The following is a 21,368-nucleotide window of genomic DNA, read 5'->3' on the forward strand; positions in this document are numbered from 1 at the left end:
TATCTTCATAAAAACTTCTTTTTATGATCTTTTCATGGAGCTCATGAAAATATATTTGGTGTTTCAATGTATCCTATTTCAGTCTAACCAGAAAGCAAGTGATACATCAACAGATAAGGGTTTCATCATCGATTTCACCACCGCCTTACACTTCCCAGGATTACTACCTAATCAATGCTCTTGACCCCGAGAGAATCAGGTTAGTAAGAGGGTCTGAAGGCAACCGAGTGTGTGGGTGACATTTTTTGCTGAAAAGCACCCATCAGTCTTTTGACCAGCATCAATTTTCATTTTCCTTTAAAGTTCGATTTTAACAGACCAATTTTCTTTCAAGGTGTACAACCTGATCGGTGTTGGTTTTATTAAATGTAACAAAGGTTGACCACAAAAGAAAAAAAAGTTTTTTTTTTTTGTTTTTTTTTTTAATTATAAAACATGCTGTTTACCAAATGAAAAAGGAGGATTTTCAGCTTTAATGCATTACACGAGCAGAAAAATGCAATATGATTCTAGTGGACTATTGAATCATCAATCAGAACCTGCCAAAGGAAATCAATGCTATCGATTAGTTTGACATAAAAACAAGTTGAGCCAAAGAAAAGATGATTAGTATAAAAAAGCCATCCTCTAATAATGCCTAACTCACTTTCAGATTCATTTCAGGAAAACGTTTTGACTTCCAGATGTTTAATTCTACAGTTTTGCCTCAATAATCACTGATCCCATGAAAAACCCGGTCATTAAGGGGAAAGCAGGCAGAGATAAAAAGAAAAAAACCTAATAACAGGTAATTTCTATTCGTAAATGGACAACAATTAGCATTGAGTTGCAGTTAAACATTAGTTAAATGTTTAGTATCTCTCTCATAAATCTACTCGACGATGAGGAGGCACTTTTTACCAATTCATGACGGAGTTCCTTTCATCGACTGGTTCGGTTTTCACGTCCCGTCTGCTCCATTTTGAGAAACGCCTTAATAAAAGTTGATTTTGCTGTTCTTCTTAGGACCGAGTTTAAGGCGTACAAGGATGTAAAACCAGTAAAGCTGATCAAAGCTCCCTCCCAGTATAAACCACCTGGAGAGGAGACCAGCCTGGAAACCAGCTACAATGCCACATACAAGGGGGAGCAGGTGAAGGCCCAGGCCACTGACAACAAGCTGCTGGAGCGCCGGAGGATACGCAGCCTGTACAGCGAGCCGGGCAAGGAGCCGGCCAAGGTGAGAGACCCCCAAACCTGCAAAATCGGACCACCAGTCCTCCAAGTAGCCAGACTTACTCACATTAAAGTCTTTTCCTGTGGTTGCAAAAGGAAATATGTTCATGCTTTGACCTAATGACAGGTCGACAAAAGCCTTAACAATCCAATTCAGCAAGCAATGTGGCTTCAATGCAATTCATAAACTCCTAACCATACAAAGTACCAACAATTGTTGCTTTTCAAGGCTTCAGAATAGCTAAAACAAAAGGTGAAATAGTAAATCAAACAATGACAATTCAGTTTAACTGCAACAACACAAACCATGCTTTGGATTACAATCCCATTGCTTTCCATACGTATCTCCACCTTTGATTAAAAAAATGAAAAATGTCCTAAAACTGGATTTATATTTTACAACAATTTCTAAACATCACATTGAATAGTTAAACAAAAATCATCTACCCTTGAAATCTGACTGCCTACTCCCACTAGAACCACTTTATTCGTAGTGTACATAGATTCGCTTTCAGACTAAAGGACACAATTTCCTCCAGTTGTGTCATGCTGTTCATCGCAAAATAACACTTAGGGAAATTTAGATAAAATTTAAATATTTGTGTTCCACTCTCCTATTGTCCATAACCCTGACTGGCCACTCCAAGAAAAAAGTTTACGACACTCCCCTGTTGACGATCCCATAAAGATAAATGTATAAATATTGATTAGAGTTCATTTGAAGCCCTCGACTTCTTTTTTCCAAATGGTACAAGTTAGAAATGACACAGAGGACTATTTCTCTCAGCAACTCTTCAAATCAGGCAAGACCAGAGAACACACTCTTGTTGGTCAAATCTTTCTAAGTCAGAAATTGTCTATGAGAAGAATTGTATTATATGTGGTCAGAGCTCAGACACTTGGAACCTTGTTTGACTGCATTAAATCAAGAACTATTTGAAAATCCCTGCAAATGTTTCATATAAGTTTTTTGGCTTGTGCCAGAAAAAAAAATCTGAAATGGTTCATCAGTCAAAGAAATTAAACGTTTCTCATGTTACAAACCTACGTCCTGTAAAAAGCCCTGTAAGGTTAACTTCAAAATGGACTACACGTTAAAAGCTTATAATATGAGATTTTTTAAATAAATGCACTCAAAATAAAGAGGATAAGTGTAAAATATGGATTATGTTATTTTAAGGTAAGTGGAATGGTGCTGTATATGAGGATTTTTTTTTCCTATATCACACTCACTGATGTGCAATGCAGTGCAAAAGTCTTGAGTCATCCCTCGTTTCTTTACATCTCACGTCAAAGGAATCAGATTACAGCTGATAAGGACAAATGAGGGGAAAAAACATCCAAATAAAACCAAAAGACCTTCAGAAACACACACACACACATGCAGACGCTGACTGATACCACTTTAAAATAAACCAAAAAAATCAACTGACCAAACAGAGGGGTCGACTCAAAACTCTTGCACAGCACGCGTAAAGCTGGTTTCATCCTGTGTGTAACGCTGGTTTGTTCACGTGGCCGCTCCCTCTCTCGTTCTCCTAGGACCTCTCAGAGACGGAGAGCAGCTCTGCTCTCCACCTGCTGTAGTCAGGTGTGTTCTCTGTTTCTTCCAGACAAGCATGGAGACTGACCCCCGGGTTGATCAGACGAATGCAGACATGCATTCTGCTCACGCACATTCTCACGCCCCGAATGCATCCCAGCCTTAGCGATCCTCAGACACATTTAGCCACCAGTCCAGTCCGCTGGAGAACTCTCAGACACACGCTCACTCTGCTCCCACCTCTGTGGCGGCCACGCCCAGGCCACCTCTGTAGACCCGATGGGACGTGAAACATTTGCTGAAGGAGATTTAGCATAAATGACTTGCAGAAAAGTGAGACATACAACACCTTCAGTGAGTAACAGATAGGAATAAGAGCAAGAGGGTTTTAGCGCTGTCAATCACACATGTGTAAGCGCTGCTCATGATTGCCGGTTTGCTGCAGCTGTGCTAACGGCGGAGGAACAACTTACCGTAACAGGAAAGCTGTTTATCTACACTCATCTGTGGCTATGCTAACTAGCTTGCACAGCTAGCTAACACCCTAGCTGTGCTATGCTACGACCCTCCTCCTGGCTCTGATTGGTTGTCTCTCACTTAGCTGCAGATAGCAGTAGGACCACATCTATCTCATACTATGCTGTGACAGATTAAAGTTATGAAATGTTGACAGTTTGGACAAATAGGTAAAAAACACATTCATATTTTTGTTTTACTGCAGCATTAAGTAAACATATACAATCCCTGCTGAATTTAGCATTTTTTCTTATTTCCTATTGTAAACATTACAATAGAAATAGATTATTGCTGTTGAGCTTTTCATAGAGAAACGTATCTTTAATCTGCAGTTGGCTGATTAGCAGCTTTGTTGCCTGTAATTTGCACTAGCCTCTGTTTATTCACGTCATTATTACCACCAGATGCAGCCTTCCAGAAGACATCTGTCATCATTTAGATGTTTAAGTTTACTTTTCAAACAAAAGTTGAGCATGTTTTGCAACTTTTTTGCTTTATATGAGATCATTTGTAGAAGCTGGAAGGTCTTCCACTGTGCTGTTTTTATTTATTTATTTTTTTTACTAAAGAGCAGAACTATGCTCAGTGGCTCGCTTTCAGCAGCACTCTGCTCTCACCGTTTCAAAGTCTGTATTTGAGCCAACAACCTGCAGTTGCAAGCTTGCTTGTTAGGTCTCTACATGTTGCCACCGCTAACAGTGTCTGAACTAAAGTATTTCATCCTTAAAGCCATAAGACTAACATTAGATTTCTGATGTGTTGTTTTATTAAAAAGTGGTTGTTGTTTTTTTTTTTAAAGAGACTGCATGAACCACCATTATGTAGGAAGAAAGGCACAAATACTTTTTTGTGCTTTTTCCTTTATAACTGCACTAACCACATGTTTATATACATCACCTATGCCGTGAGGAGGCATTATTTTAAGAGGAAGGGTAAAAAAAGGTATGTATTGCATGCAAAAATGTGATTTTTAGTCTAATAATAGTAATGTTTTAGGCACATTTTGAATATTGTGCTCAGTGTTTGTTTTTTTATCTTTAGGAAGAAGAATAAAATGTCTTTTTTCCCCCAAAAAAATTTTTTAAATGTAAAGCTAAAGCCCGCAACTGAATATCTTGCTGTACTCAAACATTCACTTAGTAATGTATATGCAGACATGTCTGTGTTTTCATGTTATCTTAGAATAAAAGGCTAATGGAAGATGGCTACAAGAAAAATCTCAGAAATTTTTTCAACCAAAGGGGCTAAGACTAGGGGCATGGTTTCCTAACAGTTTTTTGCTATTGTTTAATGAGTTAAATATGTTTTTTTAAATTAAATCACCAATCTAAATTTTTAAATAAGACTAGATATCAATATTTCAACACATTTTTTAAATACAGAACTATATCTTACAGAGTTTTCTTTTTTACTTGTTATTTGGTAAAAGCCTTATAGTTATTTGTTTTTTGCAGTTTGATAATCTCACATTGAAATTTTAAAAAAAATTACAACTTTAATTTGAGTACATTTATTACTTTAGGGAACAAATATAGTAAAAACTAAGTCACAAAAAAATTGTCCAATTCTTGTATTGGCCAATATTTTCCAGGCAACAGCACAGGAGTTCGGCTAAAAACAACACAAATTTTAAAGTATTGACAGGATCCCCCAAATTTCAAGCCTGTTGTCCTTTTATTGAGATTTTCCACCTTGAAAATACAATCAAGGTGGAATCTGAACAAATTTTCTTTATAATTATTACATGACAGTAATTATTCGGTTGTCCATTTTTAACCATTATACCAAGCTAAGATAAACAGCAGCTGGCTCTAGTTTCAGTTCAAAACCCAGACTTCATCTGCTACGTTCACACAGCAGGCAAATTCAACCCAAATCCAATATTGTTTTGCAAATATCCGACTGAACAGCCCAACTACGATCTTTCCCCCCCCTAAAAAAAATCTAATTTGTGCCACTTCCATATTCTATAGTTTCTAAAGCTACTGCGGACTGAACGGCCACGTCGTATTTTATGCAATTTTTACGTCATTGATGTGACGCCTGCTTCATGATTTGGTGTCAGACGCGGTAAATCCAGACATAAACAATGGCTGAGACTTAAAATTGTGAAATTATGAAAGAAGTCTGTCAGTGAAGCGCATCACATGACAATCCCACCACTACACCGACTACACATTCAAACAGATTTCTCTACATTAGTTGGGCCTTTTTTCTATTGCATTCCTTCATCTTGTTATGATCTTGTGATAATACTGCCATAACTTAGCAACTTCAAAATTGATCAACAAACCCATTATTATTTTCATAAACGGTGTTTACGATTTTTTTTTTGCGCATTTCGAGTCGTAAACTGTTCACACAGAAAGTCTGATTGCGAACACACTACACGATAATATGAAATGACCACAAAAAAATTGGAGGATCAAGACCTGCCGTGTGAACGTAGCCCTTTTTAATTTTTCAGACTAAAGGTCAATGCTGTGAGCTTTATCCTCTTATTTATTTATTTATTTTTTAAACCCATCTTCTCTCTTCCAGGTGGACAAACCAACGTCTCGCACCAAACCAAAAAAGGCGCCGACAACGACTGGGAAGATGGTGAAAAAAGCTAAGGAGAAGCAGATGCCTGGTTCCCACCTGGCCAAGAAGAAACCATCTGCGAACACACCCGAAGCCACGCCAGAGGGAACGGTGACGAAGAAGAGCAAAGAGATCAGCAACAGACTGGCTGAGGCCAAACATTAGGAAGGGGTCAACTCGTATGCTTTTTAAGGGTGTGACGACATCGCAGAGAAAATAATTTTCTTCCTCCTTTGTTCATCTCCTCACCTGTTGTCAGGTTTACACGTAGGATCACGTTTGAATGACGTTGAGCTTTTAGGATAATGCAAATAATTTTACTGTAAACCGTATGTGAACGTGTGAATGTTTGTGACTCCTTTGTATTCCGGCACACAGAACCGCTTTTCTATTATTGAGCACATAATTTGCACATATGAGTTCCACTTGACATTAAACTGAAAAAAAAAATTGAGACATAAGTGTGCTTGTACAGTGTTGTGACAAAAGCCCAGAGCTAGCCCTCGTTACTTTTAAGTTTTGCCTTAAAAGAGTCCCGACTTTTGCGTAGGTTTCGAGCCATATTTCTCCAGACTTTTCAAGGATCTCCTTGTTGGACCACACCTTTTTCAGTAGTCCTATTTCTTGAGTGCCACTTTTTTATTCAATTATTAGTCTTTTTTTTTTACTTGTAAATCCTTTAGTTTAATTTTCAAAATTTTCAAAATTCCCAGATTTTGTTGCATAAAGCTGTATGCCAGTGAACATAGCTAAGGAAAGAGAAACAAAATGATTTGCCTCGGTTATTTTTGTTCCACTGGCTGGTACTTGTTAACACAAGACAGGTTAACTGCCTAACTTAGGGAACTCTTTTATGCTTACATGATCTGTGGGTCAGTTTGAAAACAAACAGTGACGTATAGGGTGTATCATAAAAAATAAATGAAAAGGTAGTCATTGATTGATGAAAAAGATGAATATAAAGTCTGGAGAATGTTTGCTCAAACCTGCTTAAAGAACTCAAGAAAGTTTTGTGCAATGCTAACAAAATATAAAGCTGCTGTCATGCTGTTTCTTATCCTATCATGTATGTTTGCAAGTTACCTTTTACCTTTTTTTTTTTTTTTACCATACTTAGTGATTGACTGACCATCTTGGGTTGAAAGTCCAACACTCGTTACTCGCCAAACGAGTGCCTCTAAGTAGCCTAATAATTCGAAGCCAAACTAATGAAAAACAGATCCAACTCTGAGCATGCGAAAATCAATTCATCTTCGTTGGCGCAGACAGAGCGTCTGCATGTCATAGCATGAGATGAAATATAATTTAGATAACGTATCATATCATTTTGATGCATTCAAAAATTATGAGACAGGCTCTTTGCTGGAGATGGGTGCTACAGTATCAGATGCACAGATAGGTGAACATTATTTACTGAAATATATTCATATATTCATGCAGCTTTAAAATGCAAGGCATATACGCAACAGTGTGACGAAGGTGTAATGAAATGAGGGATGGCTCAAGACTTTTACACAGCACTGAAATATGTCTAAGAGGGGTTTTCTTTCTTTTCTCTGAATGGATGATTACTAAGTTAAGTACTGACATCAATGTATTAAAAAAAACTACGTCAAGGAGATCCTTTTTTTCTCCGAGACGTATCACGTGAGTGTTTTTTGTTTTTTGTTTGTTTTGTTTTTTTGTGAAAAGCTCTGTTTATTTCTGGTTTCCTACTAACAGTGCCTCCGCTGTTTGGTCCTGGTTTTTATTTCATTGTTCCGGGTGATATCTGGCGTAATCCAATTGGTTGTTGGGAAATTCAATTAACTGTAATGTAATTGCTACAGCTTGCATGCAAGACCCTTCTTTTGGTTGAGTGGCAGACTGTACGCGGTCACAGTTGCACTCTAGCTTGTAAATGGAGCCTTTAAAGATAAATGTATAGGTGAGATACCTTTTTCAAGTATAATGCATGAGTAGAAATAGATTCTGTTCACAACGAGACATACATTTAACTAGTAATCTCATTGATTAGTGGCTGGTACTGCTGTAAAATAACCACACCGGCATTTATGGTTTCACTCTGAAAAATGTTTCTTTCGATCTAAATGCAAACAGGTTCCTTTGATTGGTTTCTGAAAAAACTCTATATTTTGTGGCGTTGGCCTCCACACACTTCTCTAAGTTGTGATTACATAGTTGAGCTCATTCAGAAAAAAAAAAATTCAAAACACCGCACAAAGGTCTCAAAAGGAAGAAACTATCTTGGTGAACAGGCCGATCTCTCCAGGTGTTTAAGGGCAAGGAATGGGCCAGGACTTCAAGCTCAGCTCTTTGAAATGCTGCTGAAAGTTTCTGCTTCTCTCTGTGAGCGTGTGTGATTTGGAAAGCTTGTTTCTGTGTCTGATCTCCTTCAAGCCTGCTGCCCGCTCAGATCACAACCACCAGAAGTGCTGCTCTGCACTATTAACACCTTGGTGCTACCTCTCTCATCCTTCACGCCATGGGGTTTGGACCGCTGCAGCTTCAGACCAGATGGAAGTGACGATGTCATACGGGCTGCAGATGTGTTGTGATTCTCTATTTTTTTCTTTTCTTTTTTTGTGCTTGTACCCTCAGCTTGCTCTGAATGAACTGAATTAAAATAATGGTGCAGACTCCAGTTGTGTGACTTGTTGAATTATTGCTAGATGCGTAAATGTGACATAAAAAAAAAAAATCAGACATGGGTTAACATAAGACAAGAAAATATAGCTTGGTCACTATATATACCAAAGAAAGCATTTATATATTTGGAATCTGTATTAAAATGTACTTTATCTTAATCACATAAAGAAACTTTATATTGTTTTGTTTTGGGGAAATATTTTAGAAAACCTAGTTTCAAGCATGACGTTTCTTTGGCTTCTATTCATTGCATTTTCCATTTTTACTTTAATAATGGTAAGAAAAGATATTAACATATTTCTTTTGTTTGTTTGTTTGTTTGTTTGGTTTTAGAAAAAACAAAACAAAAACTAAATGTGTTGTAATCCCAGCTCCTGAGCCATCACAAGCTGAAGCAGTGTCACTTGTTCAAGCAACAAAACGAAAAGACCTGAAACAGAACCTTAAGGAGATCATATTCTTCCTTTCTTTGCGTGCTGGTGGTCACATTTTTGTGATCAAGCCATCCAGACAAGACAAAAAAAAAAAAGATCTATTAATAATTCAGCACTTACGGGGCCTTGTTTTTGCAGAGCACCATGAAATATTGAATATGAGCTGAGTGATGGCTCTCGTCTGCTTGGTTAGGGTTTCATCTTATTTCGACAGTGTTCAGGATGCACGATGTGAAGGAAACCAATCCGTGTGACCTGTGAATGTGAAAACAGCATCCGGATGTCTGGTCAGTCAGAGATGAGAGATGGTTTATGAACTAACATACAAATGCAACTACTGGTCAGTAAGGATAATTGCGCTGTAGCATAAACAGCTTTTAAGTAAACCTGTTTGCTCGCTATCTGTATGTGGTTGGAGGACTTTGAGCTGCTACATTGCTTCATGAGGCTCTCTTTTGTGGTATTAATGCCAGCAAATCCTGACCTCTAGTGGAGATGTGTGGAATTGCTCACTCACCAACTCCTTCGGTTTCTGTGGATTATGTGTATTTTTTTATAATCTCCAAAACTCCTAATACTGAAAAATGTAATTAAAAAGACTAAAAATTTTCTTGAATATATTGTTTACTTTTTTGAATTTACATTTGCCTTTTTGTTACTGCTTGACAGTCAGTTGGAAAACAGGTTATGTGTGATGTTTGAAGCTAAATCTTCATAACAGGGCTGGATTTTGGAGGATATGGTGCCCTTAGAAGATTATAGCTAGTTTTAGGGCCCAGTTTTTATTTTTATAATATTAGATTGATGATTCAAATATACATCTTCAGCTTCAATTTGAAAGAGGAGTTTCTTTTCTTTTTTTAATTATCTTTAATGTTATATTTCTAATAAGTTCTTCATTGTTTCTAGAAATTTGTCAAATCCATATTAACACATTAAAATGACTAAAGTGCCTATGCCAGGTCAATAAAGTTATTCATACCTCTTGAAAAGTTTGATGCAGCACAAGAATTTTATTTATTATACTAAATCAGATGGGGATCTCACAATAGATTACTAAAAAACATCAAAATCTGTATAAATGTTTAAAAAATATATATTTCTATTTTGATTTTTTTAAAAGGTGGTATGCTATACATACTGTATATTCTTCTCCATATTTACAGTCTTTATTAATTTTACAGCTTTCAAACTTATAATTTCTGACCAGCTTTTTCCAAATTTCCACTAGTATTTTGATTTATCATCTTTGAGATCTAGGCCTCATGCCATTGGGCTAATTTTCAGCCACCTTCAACAATTCTCTACCAGTTTCAAGTCAGAGAGGTTGGGCCAATCCAGATTGTTAGAACGACTTCTTGTCAGAAAAAACAGATTGTCCAAGATTCTTTAAAACCTAAATGTGCCAGAAATATGAAATTTCTGAACTCGGTTAAAAACTATAAATAAAGAAGATGTGGTGGAACTCTTGCAAACATTATTATAGTATTGTTTTTATGTTCTTAGGTTTGAAATGTGAAATGGTAAATTTTTATGTTTAAATATTATACAACATTTAAATAAGGTAGGTGAAAACTGACATAAATAATACATACCTAAACAAGTTATTTAGCTTCATGTGGAAGGAACTGGCAAAAAAGAATTTTACTTTAACATCATAAAAGTGTCAAAACTACGAAAACGGGGCCTGAGTTCTCCATTTAAAGAAGTGCCATGTCACTGCGTGACATTTAGGGTGATTTAATAATGGAGGAAAGTAGTTGGCGGTATGCTCCTGACTCAATCCGCGGGAGCGACGAAGAAGAGCCACTTCCGTTTTCGTGCCGAAACAGGAAATAAACAAAGCAGACAAGCTGCAAGGAGGGAAGGAGAAGGAGTAACCGAGAAGTAAGAGCTGCTGAAGATTTATGTAAAAATATAAGAAAACCTTACGTTTTTATCGCTGTATTCATAACGCGAGTGAAACTGTATTAAAAATGCCTTGCGTCTTTTTAAGAAAAAAACACAAATGTGCTAACTTATCCCAACTTCAGCAACGGTTATGAAACTGTTAGCCAAACGTAACTAATAATTGGTTCAAACAGCAACTTATTTCCTGTTGGATTAATTTCGTAGCGAAGGTTTTGGAGATTTTTATTGTTAAAATAAAAAAATAAAGGTGGGGTTGGTTGTTTTTTAGCTGCGTCGGAGGAGCACTGATCACTTATCATGATGACAACGAAGAGGCTGGAGAGCTTCGAGGTGGACTGTGAGTGGGACTCCTGCAGCTTCAAGGGCCACAGCATGGAGGAGCTGAGCGACCACATGTCCCTGCATCTGAGGGATTATCTAGGAGACAAGGACGCCTTGGAGGAGCTGGGTTCGTTTGGAGGAAACTGGATGTTAGAAACATCTTCGTTAGAGGAAAGGATTTAGCGTTGAAGTTGTCTTAAAACTGGTCGTTGGGATTCGGGAGATTATTGCATCTAAATAAATAAGAGTATAATCGAAAAGGGAAATTATTTTAGTATTTCAATTAAAAAAATAAGCTTGTATGTTACAAAACACTTATTAAACATCAAGAACACGTAGAGTCTCGCTTGTTTTATATATATATATATATATATATATAATGAATTTCCAAAAGGAGAATGCTGTTGAATTAGTTTGTTCCAATGGTACATTATTTTCTTTAATAAACAAGGAACACATGTTGCAGAAATATGCGAGCTATTTGGAGAGCTGTTCCTTGGGAATCTGGGTTGTTTATGAGTCAGTTTATCCCCTGGCAATACTCCATTTTTTTACACACATGTGGCCTTTTTGTCCATAACCTCCTTTCATTTGTTTTTCATAATATGTAAAGATCAAAAATAAGGACATTTTTTTGAGATAATTTATAACAGGCATGAAAAATTCACAATACCTTTAGTATCTTTTAATTAGTGTGATATTTAAGGGGGAAACATAACATACAGATGTTGTACTGAGGCCGCCTTTTTAATTGCTGCTCTCCGTTTCATTGCAGACGAGTTTGCGTGTCTGTGGAGCGGATGCGAGTTCCTTTCCATGGGCAGCCCCACAGAGCTGGAGGTTCATGCCTATTTCCACAACTACCATGGAAAACTCAAGTTCATTGGCTCGCAGCTGCTGAAGTCCCGTCCCGACCTCCCCAGCTGCAACCAGGGCGCGCACAGCCACAACCTGGTGCCAGAGGGCTCCGAGGGATACGTGTGCCAGTGGGAGCATTGCGACGTGGGTGTCTTTTCTCAGTGGAAGTCGCTGCTTGTTTAACGATTATTGATTATCATTAAGAGTACGTTTTAAAAATCAATTTGCAGAGCACTTTTAACAATCCTGAGTGGTTCTACCGCCACGTGGACAACCACGTAGAAAGTGCCGAGCAGCAGTCTCTTTCCCAGCAGCAGGCGCTCTTCTGCAGCTGGGCAGGTAGGACAGGGGTGGGGGGAGTCCTCGTCGGTTGCCATGTTGCCACGTCAACGCGCTAACTGCCCCTTCATCGTTTCGTCCCAGGGTGCGACGCCTTCTTCAAGATCAGGTACCGTCTGAGGGAGCACATGCGGAGCCACACTCAGGAGCGACTGGTGGCCTGTCCCACCTGCGGCAGCATGTTCTCCAGCAACACCAAGCTGTTTGACCACCTCCAGAGGCAGGCTGAGCCCATAGGTGGGGACACACTGTTTGTTTGTTTTTTTGTTTAGGGGATATTGAAATGTTTTTAGGGATGCTATGTATTTGCTAATGTATTTTTTTTTTTTAACTCTAATTGAATCAGAATCCCTTGTGTGTGAACATTGTGGCAAAGCTTTTCCCAGTGAGAGGCTCCTGAGGGATCACATTCGCCAGCACGGTAAAAAACAGCCGTCAGTTTGTTACCAAATAAAGGTTATTTTCTGCTGTCTGTGTTTATGAGATGAATCACACTTGAAATGTTTTTCCTAAATAGGTGTTTAAATTTAGACCGAAATAGAGATGGGTGACATAGATTTAAAGATAAATCTGTAGAGAATTAAAGAAAATCTTTACCACAGTATTAGTATGTTGTGATAACAATAAAAGGGGCGATAAAAACTATTTATTACTTATTTTTTTGGCAACTGTCTGGCTGTGACACAGCAATCATAGTCCCACAAACACAAATATTGATCGTGAAAAACATTTCTGTTTGTAATATGCTTTTTATGTGACACCAGTCACATAATGGAGAATTATTTGTATCATCAAGCTGCACACAGTAACTGCATTTATGGTAATCATGTTTTCAAATTTATTGCTGCACCTTTATTAACAAAACTATGACTTTTACATCAAAGTCTACTGAGAAAACTGATGGATGAAATATGAAGTGATCACGTTCTCCAAGCTTTCTGGTTTTCATCTATTGTCATGGTAACAAGGACCTCATCTTCTCATTAACTTATACCCTAAAGTAAATCTCAGTGCACCCAAATATTCTGTATTAAAACAAGACTAAATACAGCAAGTGTTTTCAAGTGAAGACTGATCTAGATCTTGTTTTTATTACTGAGAAGAATCGAAATGATTTTTTTCAATTTTTTTCAATCGGGCCCAAAATAATTCTCCATGACAAAGTATTGATTCTGCGATCCTATTTCTACAAAAAAAATAGTTTAAATAAAATTGTTAGTTTTTACAGTGTATTGCTGAGTAGGTAGAAAAACAAAATAAATCACAACATTTTTGGGGATTTTAGTTTAAAACCCATTTGGCCCAGTTAGCATGACTTAAATAGTCCTGCTGGGCATTGTTTGTAAAAACTGTGGGTCTGTTTGGTTTGCAGTGAATCAGGTCAAGTGTCCCTTCTGCGATATGACCTGCACCACGTTAGCAGCTCTGAAGATCCACATCCGCTTCCGCCACTGTGACGAGCGACCGTTTCCCTGCGACTTCTGCGACAAAAGGTAGACGTCCAAAACTGATCCTCGTCTTTGTATTGTGGGAAGATTTCTTTTTTTTTTCCAAGTCAGTTTTGCTTTTTTCTCAAAACAATCATAAAAACAACACTGTAGTCAAGGAAGACAATTTTTTATGAGCCAATATAATGATAGTTTTATTTTTTTTATTTTTTTTACAGAAAGTAAGTCAGAAAAGAGGCATAACGAAGGTCTTTTGTCCCAACATGCCTGTTTTATGTTTCACAGATATTTCTTGCTGTAAAAGGTCGGTTTCCGAACCAATCCAGGCTCATATTTAAAGCTGTATTAATATATATATTTTTTAAATGACAGGTTTAAAAACCAACGTGATCTCCAGAAGCACACAGATGTTCACAATGAGGGTACCGTATATCACTGCACAGTGCAGGGCTGCGATTATTCCTGCTACACGCTGCAAACCATGAACCACCACTTCAAGAGAGTTCACGAGGTCCGTCAACCGTTCATAAGCTGTGGATCCGCTGACACAATGACACGTTTTTAAGATATTTTATTAAAATGATTGACTTTTGACCAACAGGCTGGCGGGATGTCGAAGTATAAGTGTCACATCTGTGACAAGGTCTTCTCCTGGTGTTACACGCTCACGCTTCACCTCCGAAAGAAGCACGAGCTGAAGTGGCCCTCTGGGCATTCACGCTTCAGGTATTCAACATTTAGTTGAATGTGCCTTTAATCATGCCCACTGCATGATTCTGCCGTGACTGTTTTCTATTATAGGGAATGTTTGTACATGTGATTTTTTTTTTTTTGTTTTCTGGCGCTTTTAACCTAAGATTTTATGCATTATTTTTTGCTCTGTCAGATAAATCCTGATGCAATAAACTGTAATGTGAAAAAAAATCCAAAGGTTTGAGCTCGAGTCAGGCTTTGAAAAGCAGCTCAGACTGCAAATGTTAAAAAGTAGATTATTTGTTAAAGCTGCAGTATGTAGCTTCTATAAACTTCTTTTTTTGTTAAAACTGTCACTTGTTACAGTATAATATGAAAGAAAATCTATGTGGAAAAAAATATTAACATAATGCTTAAAAATGCTTAAAAGCTGCTGCAGAGACAGTACAATTAGGCTAATCAACAACATGGTTTGCACACAGATACAGGAAGGACGTCGACGGCTTCCTAAAAGTAAACATGGTGCGCTTTGAGACTGTCGAGGTGACGAAGGAAATCATGAAGAACATGGCCGAAAAGCCGCGGAACCTTCGGCAAAGTCAGAGAGTCAGCAGCGTGAAGAAGAAAGCCGCCGCCGCCCCAGAGAGCGGCCGCAGCTCCCCCGCCGGTTCCTCCTCGCCCTCTTCCTGCTCCTCTTCCTCGTGTTCCTCAGACCTCTCCGGAGGGGAGGAAGCGTCGTCCCAGCACAGCCCCATAGGAGCAGACTCCCCGGTCTACTGCATGATGACGACCATTCCTCACATCGACGACGAGCCCGGAGGAATATCGCAGGATGGCTGCGGTACTTCCGGTGCCGTCCAGGCTCTGACGGAAGTCGCGAGGGGTCTGGGGATGGACGTGGTTTAATTGCTCGGAAATGTCAAGCTGAGAAAGTCTCATGTAGCGCCGCTTTTTTTTGTTTTGTTTTTGTTTTGTTTTGAGCCTCGGAGCTGACAGCAGAAAGCTGACAGTTTTATTTTTAGTAGAAGCTTTCTGCCCTGTGCGCTTTTCCCTAATGTGACCCATTCCATTTTAAAACTACTTTTATTGTCCAGATGTCAGGTTGCGCTTCTATGAAAAATGCCGGAAAATGCACTGCTATAGTTAAGCACCTATGTGAATATATTCTTTAGATATTTGCTTATCTAAAGATTTTATTTTTCATATCATAGTCAAATATGGTATATTTATACAAGCATAAGCTTTTTTTATATATATTTTTGCTCTGGTGCACTGAAATATTTTACTTTTTGTAAGGTGAGAATTGGATTCCAACTAAAAAACATGAATTCAATACACTCAGTTTTTCTTAAGGAGGTAATTTATTTGTGATGAGAACTTATTTATTGAACTGTGCAAATGTTTTAAGCCATTTCTAATTTCTTTAAATTTTGCTACAGTTAAGTAGCAAAATTACATTAATCTTTTAAAGTGGTTCTTAAGTCTGAGGGTTTCATTTTGATATTTGCTAGTTTCTCCATTAGTTTTTGCCTTATGCTAGGAGGGATTTGTGAGCCGAGTGGTTGGGCTTAAAAAACAAAACAATATCTGTGTTAAAATCATACTCCATCAAATAAAAAAACAAACAAAGAACCCAAGAAATGCAAAGCATGTGAATTCCTGGTTTATATTTGTGTTCTTAGCCAGTTGTACATGGGTATATTTACAACTTAAGCGTGATATTTTAAAAGCAAATTAAAACTGAAGAAACTACGATGGCGTATTAAGGCCATTGTAGATCTTAAAAAAATAAAAAAAAACTAGAAATTTTCTAGAAAAAAAACTTGGAAATTTCAATGGTTGAAAGTTTTCAATTTTTGAAACTCAGAAATTTCCAAGTTTGTTTTGTAGCAAATTTCCAACTTTTTCTAGAAAATTTCTGAGACCATTAAAAAAAAAAAAAAGTGAGTTTTTTTGGCTCTCTATTGCCTTAATATACCTTTGTAGAAACCTGGTTTTTAGAGGAATGACATTTGTCATCAAAACGTTTACAGAGCAGATTAAGGATTATAAGCATTCTCTGTTGTAGAAACGATCGGCTCTCAGGTTTTTAAAAGTCCAGAGGAAAAAAAAAGCCAGAATGAGAGTTATGCTCTACAGCAGGGACAGAAATGACGGGAGCGTGTTCTGGTCTGGAAGGTAAACAGAGTCCGGAGAAGAATAAACATGGGGTGCCAACGTAGGCGGAAACCGCTCACAGATATACTCTTTGAAGACTTTCTGCCCCAGATGGACATCCACTCTGTGGCTCCACCTTTGCTCCCATGATGCAGTTTGGTAGGGACGCAGCTCTGCACCCGGGAAAGAGACGCATCTGCAACAACAGGACGCGTACAGCCTGCTGATGCTCGTTGGCTGCGCCTGCATCCTGCGTGTGGAAGGGTCTGTACAAGGTGCGGTGAATAAAGACGGGTCAAGCCGCTCGTCTTCCGTTTCCCGCGTCAGCCTCTTCACGCCGCCGGAGCTGCGGCCCTCCAGGTGCCGCTTCCTGTCGAGGGAGCCGCTCGTCGGGTTAGTTTGGCAGCTCTTGGGTCTCTCCAGATCTGCTTTCTCATTCGGGTGGAAAGCAGGTATAGATGATGGGTGAGGTTCTGGTTGATCACTCGGGTTATGGCCGGCATTTATTGCTTTTTCTCTTCCTGTTGTGCTTCTAAACGCAGAGTCTAAAAGCAGACGGAGAAGAGTACGTTTTAAAAACTACAATTTCAGTCGCAGTGAGCATTTCAGGATTAAGCTCACCTAAATATGGCCGTCTGCAGGAGGGCTGGGGTTCTTTAGACTGTTCTGAGTCTAGCAGGTTTGCGACTGGAAATTTCATCACCGTCTCCTGAGGAAGACTGTGGGATTTCTGATGCATTTTCTGTCAAGGCCATCAAAAAAAAAAAAAAAAGTTTGCTTTTTTTGCCATCCAAGCATAAAAAAAAATCATTGCCGTTTTTTTTAAACTAATTTGTAATTCAGCTGTGATTTTGTTACCAGTTCAGCATTTTGTTGAAATTTAAACTTCACTTGTGTATGTTTTTTATTTCGAAAAATACATAAAGTTAGATACCTTTAGTTTGTGGTAATAAATCCTCCATGCAATATCGACGTGTAGACAACTTCTTCTTTTTATCTGGGGAAAAAAATAATTAGCTAACTGCTATGCTAGCTTTAAATCAAAGATATATCAACATATATATTTTTATTTTAACCAATTTAACCCTAATGTTTACTCTTAATATGGACTTTGGTCTACTAACAGAGTGCCTCGCAAAAGTGTTCATATCATTAATACGTTTTAAAATATTATATTATATTTATGTTTCTTTCAGAGTTCGGTCACATTCGGGAGAGAGACTGTAAACATGTTTTAGGTTGTTTACTACAGTTCAATATGCCACATAAAGAATTTTGAATGTTGTACATAAGTTTCAAACCCTGACTCACTTCGCTAGAGTTCTTCTTCGATTAATGTTTTGATTACCTGGGACGTCACTCGAGTTGGTCGGCCATCTTTCCTAGGCTAGCAGCTGCAGCATACTTTTTTCTCTCTTTTTTGCATGATACATTGAAAAGTCCTCTGTGAGATGTTCAAACATTTGAACTGTAGTTTTATAACTCGACCCTACCTTAAATGTCTATTACTTATTCTCTGACTTGCCTGTTTCTTGGTCCACCCTTATATTCTCCAGCAAACATCTGATTTGATACGCTTCCCCCCACCCCCAGGTGTATTAATGTAAAGTAGACTGAACACACACAAGCATGGAAAGCATTTTAAAATTTTATGTTATATTAAAAAAAACTATGCATAATTCTTCTTCAAAGTCTTAGTGATACTCCATTTTGTGTTGCTCTTGAACATAAAAATCCCAATAAAATGCAGCAAAGTTTAGAAATTGTTGACCTTTCTGCTATTGACGTAAAAAAAAAAAGAAGTGAAAAGAAAAGTTCTGTGGTTCTTGAAAATGTATTGAAAGGTACAACACGTGCATATGCGACATCCATTTTGAATACGTGTCAAAAATATATGTAGCGTATTGACAAATTAGTTTTGATTCCAGTTTCTTCGACTCACTGCGGATGTGGAGGACTTCTGTGCTGCTCGGTGAAAGGCACTGTCAAAGTACGGCTTCTGTGTTTGTCCGGGAGGCTGCAGGCTGAACTGGAAAGATAGAAAAGATGACCAGTTTCGGTGGCCGTTGGGTCGAAACACAAACAGGACCATCAAATATGTCTTCCAATTTTTTTAAAAATGGAAAAAAAAAATTTATCTTCTTACATTTCTGCCCTGGTATCCCATCGGTGCATAGGCCGGGGGTCTGGGTGGGAGGGGCGCGAAGGCGTGCAGATTCATGTTGACGCTAATAAATATGAGATGCAGACAAAACGATTATCCAAATATTATTCTACAAACCAGCTTTATATCCAGTCACTTTTATGTGGGCGTCTTCGGGAGCCACTTTTTGCCTGACAACACAGTATCTCGTTACAGAAGATTGCATTACAAATGGTAATCCTGTTCTGCTAATCAGAGTCAATCCATTTATTAAGTTTAGAATGTATCCACTCCAAGGACACCCGATTAGCGATTAGTTTGGAATACCGATGCTGTTTGTTGGGGTGACTCGGTTTAGCAAATATTTGTCGTCACGGGCGTGAAAATGTTTCGTTTAATGGAAAGGGAAGTTTGTGTTGCACATTTCAGTGACAAGTTTAAGGCGATTCAAAGTGATCTACATGATGAAAATGTGTGTGTATATATATATATATATATATATACACTGCTCAAAAAAATAAAAGGAACATTTCACTTTAATTTTGTGTGTGGCTCCAAATCCAGGCCTCCATTGGTTAATAAATTTGATTTCCATTGATGATTCTTGTGTGATTTTGTTGTCAGCACATTCAACTTTGTACAGAACAAAGTATTCAATGAGAATATTTTATTCATTCAGATCTAGGATGTGTTATTTGAGTGTTCCCTTTATTTTTTTGAGCAGTGTGTTTTTATATATATATATATATATATATATATATATATATATATATATATATATAAAGGAGTACAGTGCAGTGACATAATAAAGGAAACTAAAGATAAAGGCGTAGATGAGTTTCTCTAGATTCTACTTTCTTTTACTGGGACATTAGTCCCCTAATCCTGGATATGTTCCTCAGGTGATGGAAGACTGATTTTGCAACTGTCTTTGTGGCTCTGAAGGTTCAGGTCAGAACACCTGGACTCTGACCTGACCGATTTCCCGCCCGATCTCTAGTTTCCTGTTACAGCTGTGCATTTACTCTAGATCATTCCTCTTCATGCCCAAAGATAACTTGAGTTTCGTTTCTATTTATCTGAAGAAACTAATGACACATCAGTGCATCGATTTGTTCCAAGCATCCACTCAAAGACGTCACCTGGTGACATCATAACATAGAGCTGCGTATCGACTGCATAATTAATCTTGTCTGTTGTAATCTGAGCTAGAGGGAGTATGTAGATATATAAATAAAAGAACTGCTGCGCATGACCTGAAAAAAAAAAAAAAAACAGAAAAAATAACAGAAAACAGAAATATCAAAAAAAAAAAAAAACGGTTTCCGTAATGCATTTTTAACAAATGTACCAACTTGCAAGATTTCTACTGTTACAATTTAGTTTTCCATTCAGAAAAAAACAGTTACTAATCTTGCAAAGGTTGATGAACAAAAGCATCTTTAATACAGGATAGATCACTGCTGATATTTTAGTTTTTAAGTGAACAGGTTGGAAATGCATTTAAGATTGTCCTCCATGACGCATTTACTGCATGACAGTAAACAGCTTTGTTTTTCAGTTTTTCAATCCTTGCAAATAATTTTGTCTGACTCTAGATGAAAGATGAATCTTTTCTTTAAAGGAAACTTTTCTATAAAGGAGCAGAGACAAAGCACTACTCATAAACAAACTCATCTAAAATCCTCACCTGTTTTTTATTTTTATTTTTAAATCATGACAAGATTAAATCAAGATTCCACATTGAATGTTTTCTACATTTCATCCCTAACGTCACAATGATTAGTGCAGGAAAGAATTAAAAGGTTTCTTGATTTCGATAATTGTTGGGACCAATAACAGATTTTTTTTTAATCTATAAATCTAGATAGTGAAAAAATGCATATATATTGTAATAAGTGAAAATATCTGCCAGTGGAGCCACTGTGTTCAAGAAATACAGACTTAAAACAAGCTTATTTGTCTTGTCAAAAAGTTAAGCTTTAAGTTATTTTTGTCTTATTTCAAGACTAAGAACTTAAGTAAACAAGCATACAATTTTGTATTTTTGCTGTGCAAAACCTTGATCTTCCTTACCTGGTCTGGTAAAATTAGTGATAAAGTCGGCAGAAAATCTAGAAAACAAACATATTTCTGCCATAAATCTCAGTCCTACCTGAGCAGGAAGCTAAAGTATAATCAAATCCCATCCTTCAGTTAAAGTCCATGTCTTGGCGAAGAACATCCAACAGCTCTCTTCATCGCATCTGAGCCTCAGCATCTCACACACGGCGCTGCTCCAGCGCTGTTTGTCTCAGAAGCCACAGTCTGTTCCTGTGAGCCGGTGTGGCTCTCTGCGGCTGGACCGGGACAATTAGTCAGTGTTACTTATCAACACCAGCAAAGACCATTAACTACTCCCAGCTGCTTATGCTAATCTAATCAGCCCTCTAAATCTTTCTGATTGAGTTTAGGGGGAAGACGGCTTACTGTGGCAGCCAGGAGGAAGAGGAGACGCAGCAATTTGAGACGAGAATGAAATATACATACATTTAGCTCTAGACCCATGGTTTAAGACA

The 21,368-nt window shown here is 37.8% G+C and overlaps 3 protein-coding genes across 5 annotated transcripts in view; 2 read left to right on the forward strand and 1 right to left on the reverse strand.

Moving 5' to 3' along the window:
• Positions 1-8,174, forward strand: part of map6b (microtubule-associated protein 6b) — an 18,122-nt gene extending 9,948 nt beyond the window's left edge. Inside the window, exons 2-4 of one of the 3 annotated variants that reach the window (XM_015033702.1) lie at positions 1,006-1,219; positions 2,758-2,806; positions 5,816-5,901. In XM_015033702.1, the coding sequence (XP_014889188.1) occupies positions 1,006-1,219; positions 2,758-2,802 (259 nt within the window). In that variant the 3' untranslated portion in view covers positions 2,803-2,806; positions 5,816-5,901. Of the gene's footprint in view, positions 1-1,005; positions 1,220-2,757; positions 2,809-5,815 lie in introns of those variants that run through there. The other 2 variants (XM_015033701.1, XM_015033703.1) reach the window with 2 other exon arrangements.
• Positions 8,175-10,722: 2,548 nt separating this feature from the next.
• LOC106948172 (histone H4 transcription factor) lies at positions 10,723-16,260 on the forward strand. Its single transcript, XM_015033704.1, has 10 exons — positions 10,723-10,827; positions 11,120-11,299; positions 11,948-12,174; positions 12,261-12,369; positions 12,454-12,606; positions 12,716-12,790; positions 13,742-13,862; positions 14,190-14,328; positions 14,419-14,543; positions 14,993-16,260. Exons 2-10 carry the CDS (start codon positions 11,149-11,151, stop codon positions 15,414-15,416), a joined length of 1,524 nt encoding a protein of 507 aa, XP_014889190.1. The 5' UTR covers positions 10,723-10,827; positions 11,120-11,148; the 3' UTR covers positions 15,417-16,260.
• Positions 16,261-16,444: 184 nt separating this feature from the next.
• LOC106948174 (uncharacterized) lies at positions 16,445-21,182 on the reverse strand. The gene is made up of 6 exons (XM_015033708.1): positions 20,966-21,182; positions 18,814-18,895; positions 18,610-18,696; positions 17,602-17,664; positions 17,289-17,409; positions 16,445-17,212 (listed from the first exon to the last, which is right to left on the reverse strand). The coding sequence occupies exons 2-6, from the start codon at positions 18,886-18,888 to the stop codon at positions 16,644-16,646; spliced, it is 915 nt and encodes a 304-aa protein (XP_014889194.1). The 5' UTR covers positions 18,889-18,895; positions 20,966-21,182; the 3' UTR covers positions 16,445-16,643.
• Between the last annotated feature and the right edge of the window lie 186 nt (positions 21,183-21,368).

Source organism: Poecilia latipinna, unplaced genomic scaffold (genome assembly GCF_001443285.1).
Source record: "Poecilia latipinna isolate Pla-1442-1.1 unplaced genomic scaffold, P_latipinna-1.0 Scaffold276, whole genome shotgun sequence".
In the NCBI taxonomy this organism is placed as follows: domain Eukaryota; kingdom Metazoa; phylum Chordata; class Actinopteri; order Cyprinodontiformes; family Poeciliidae; genus Poecilia; species Poecilia latipinna.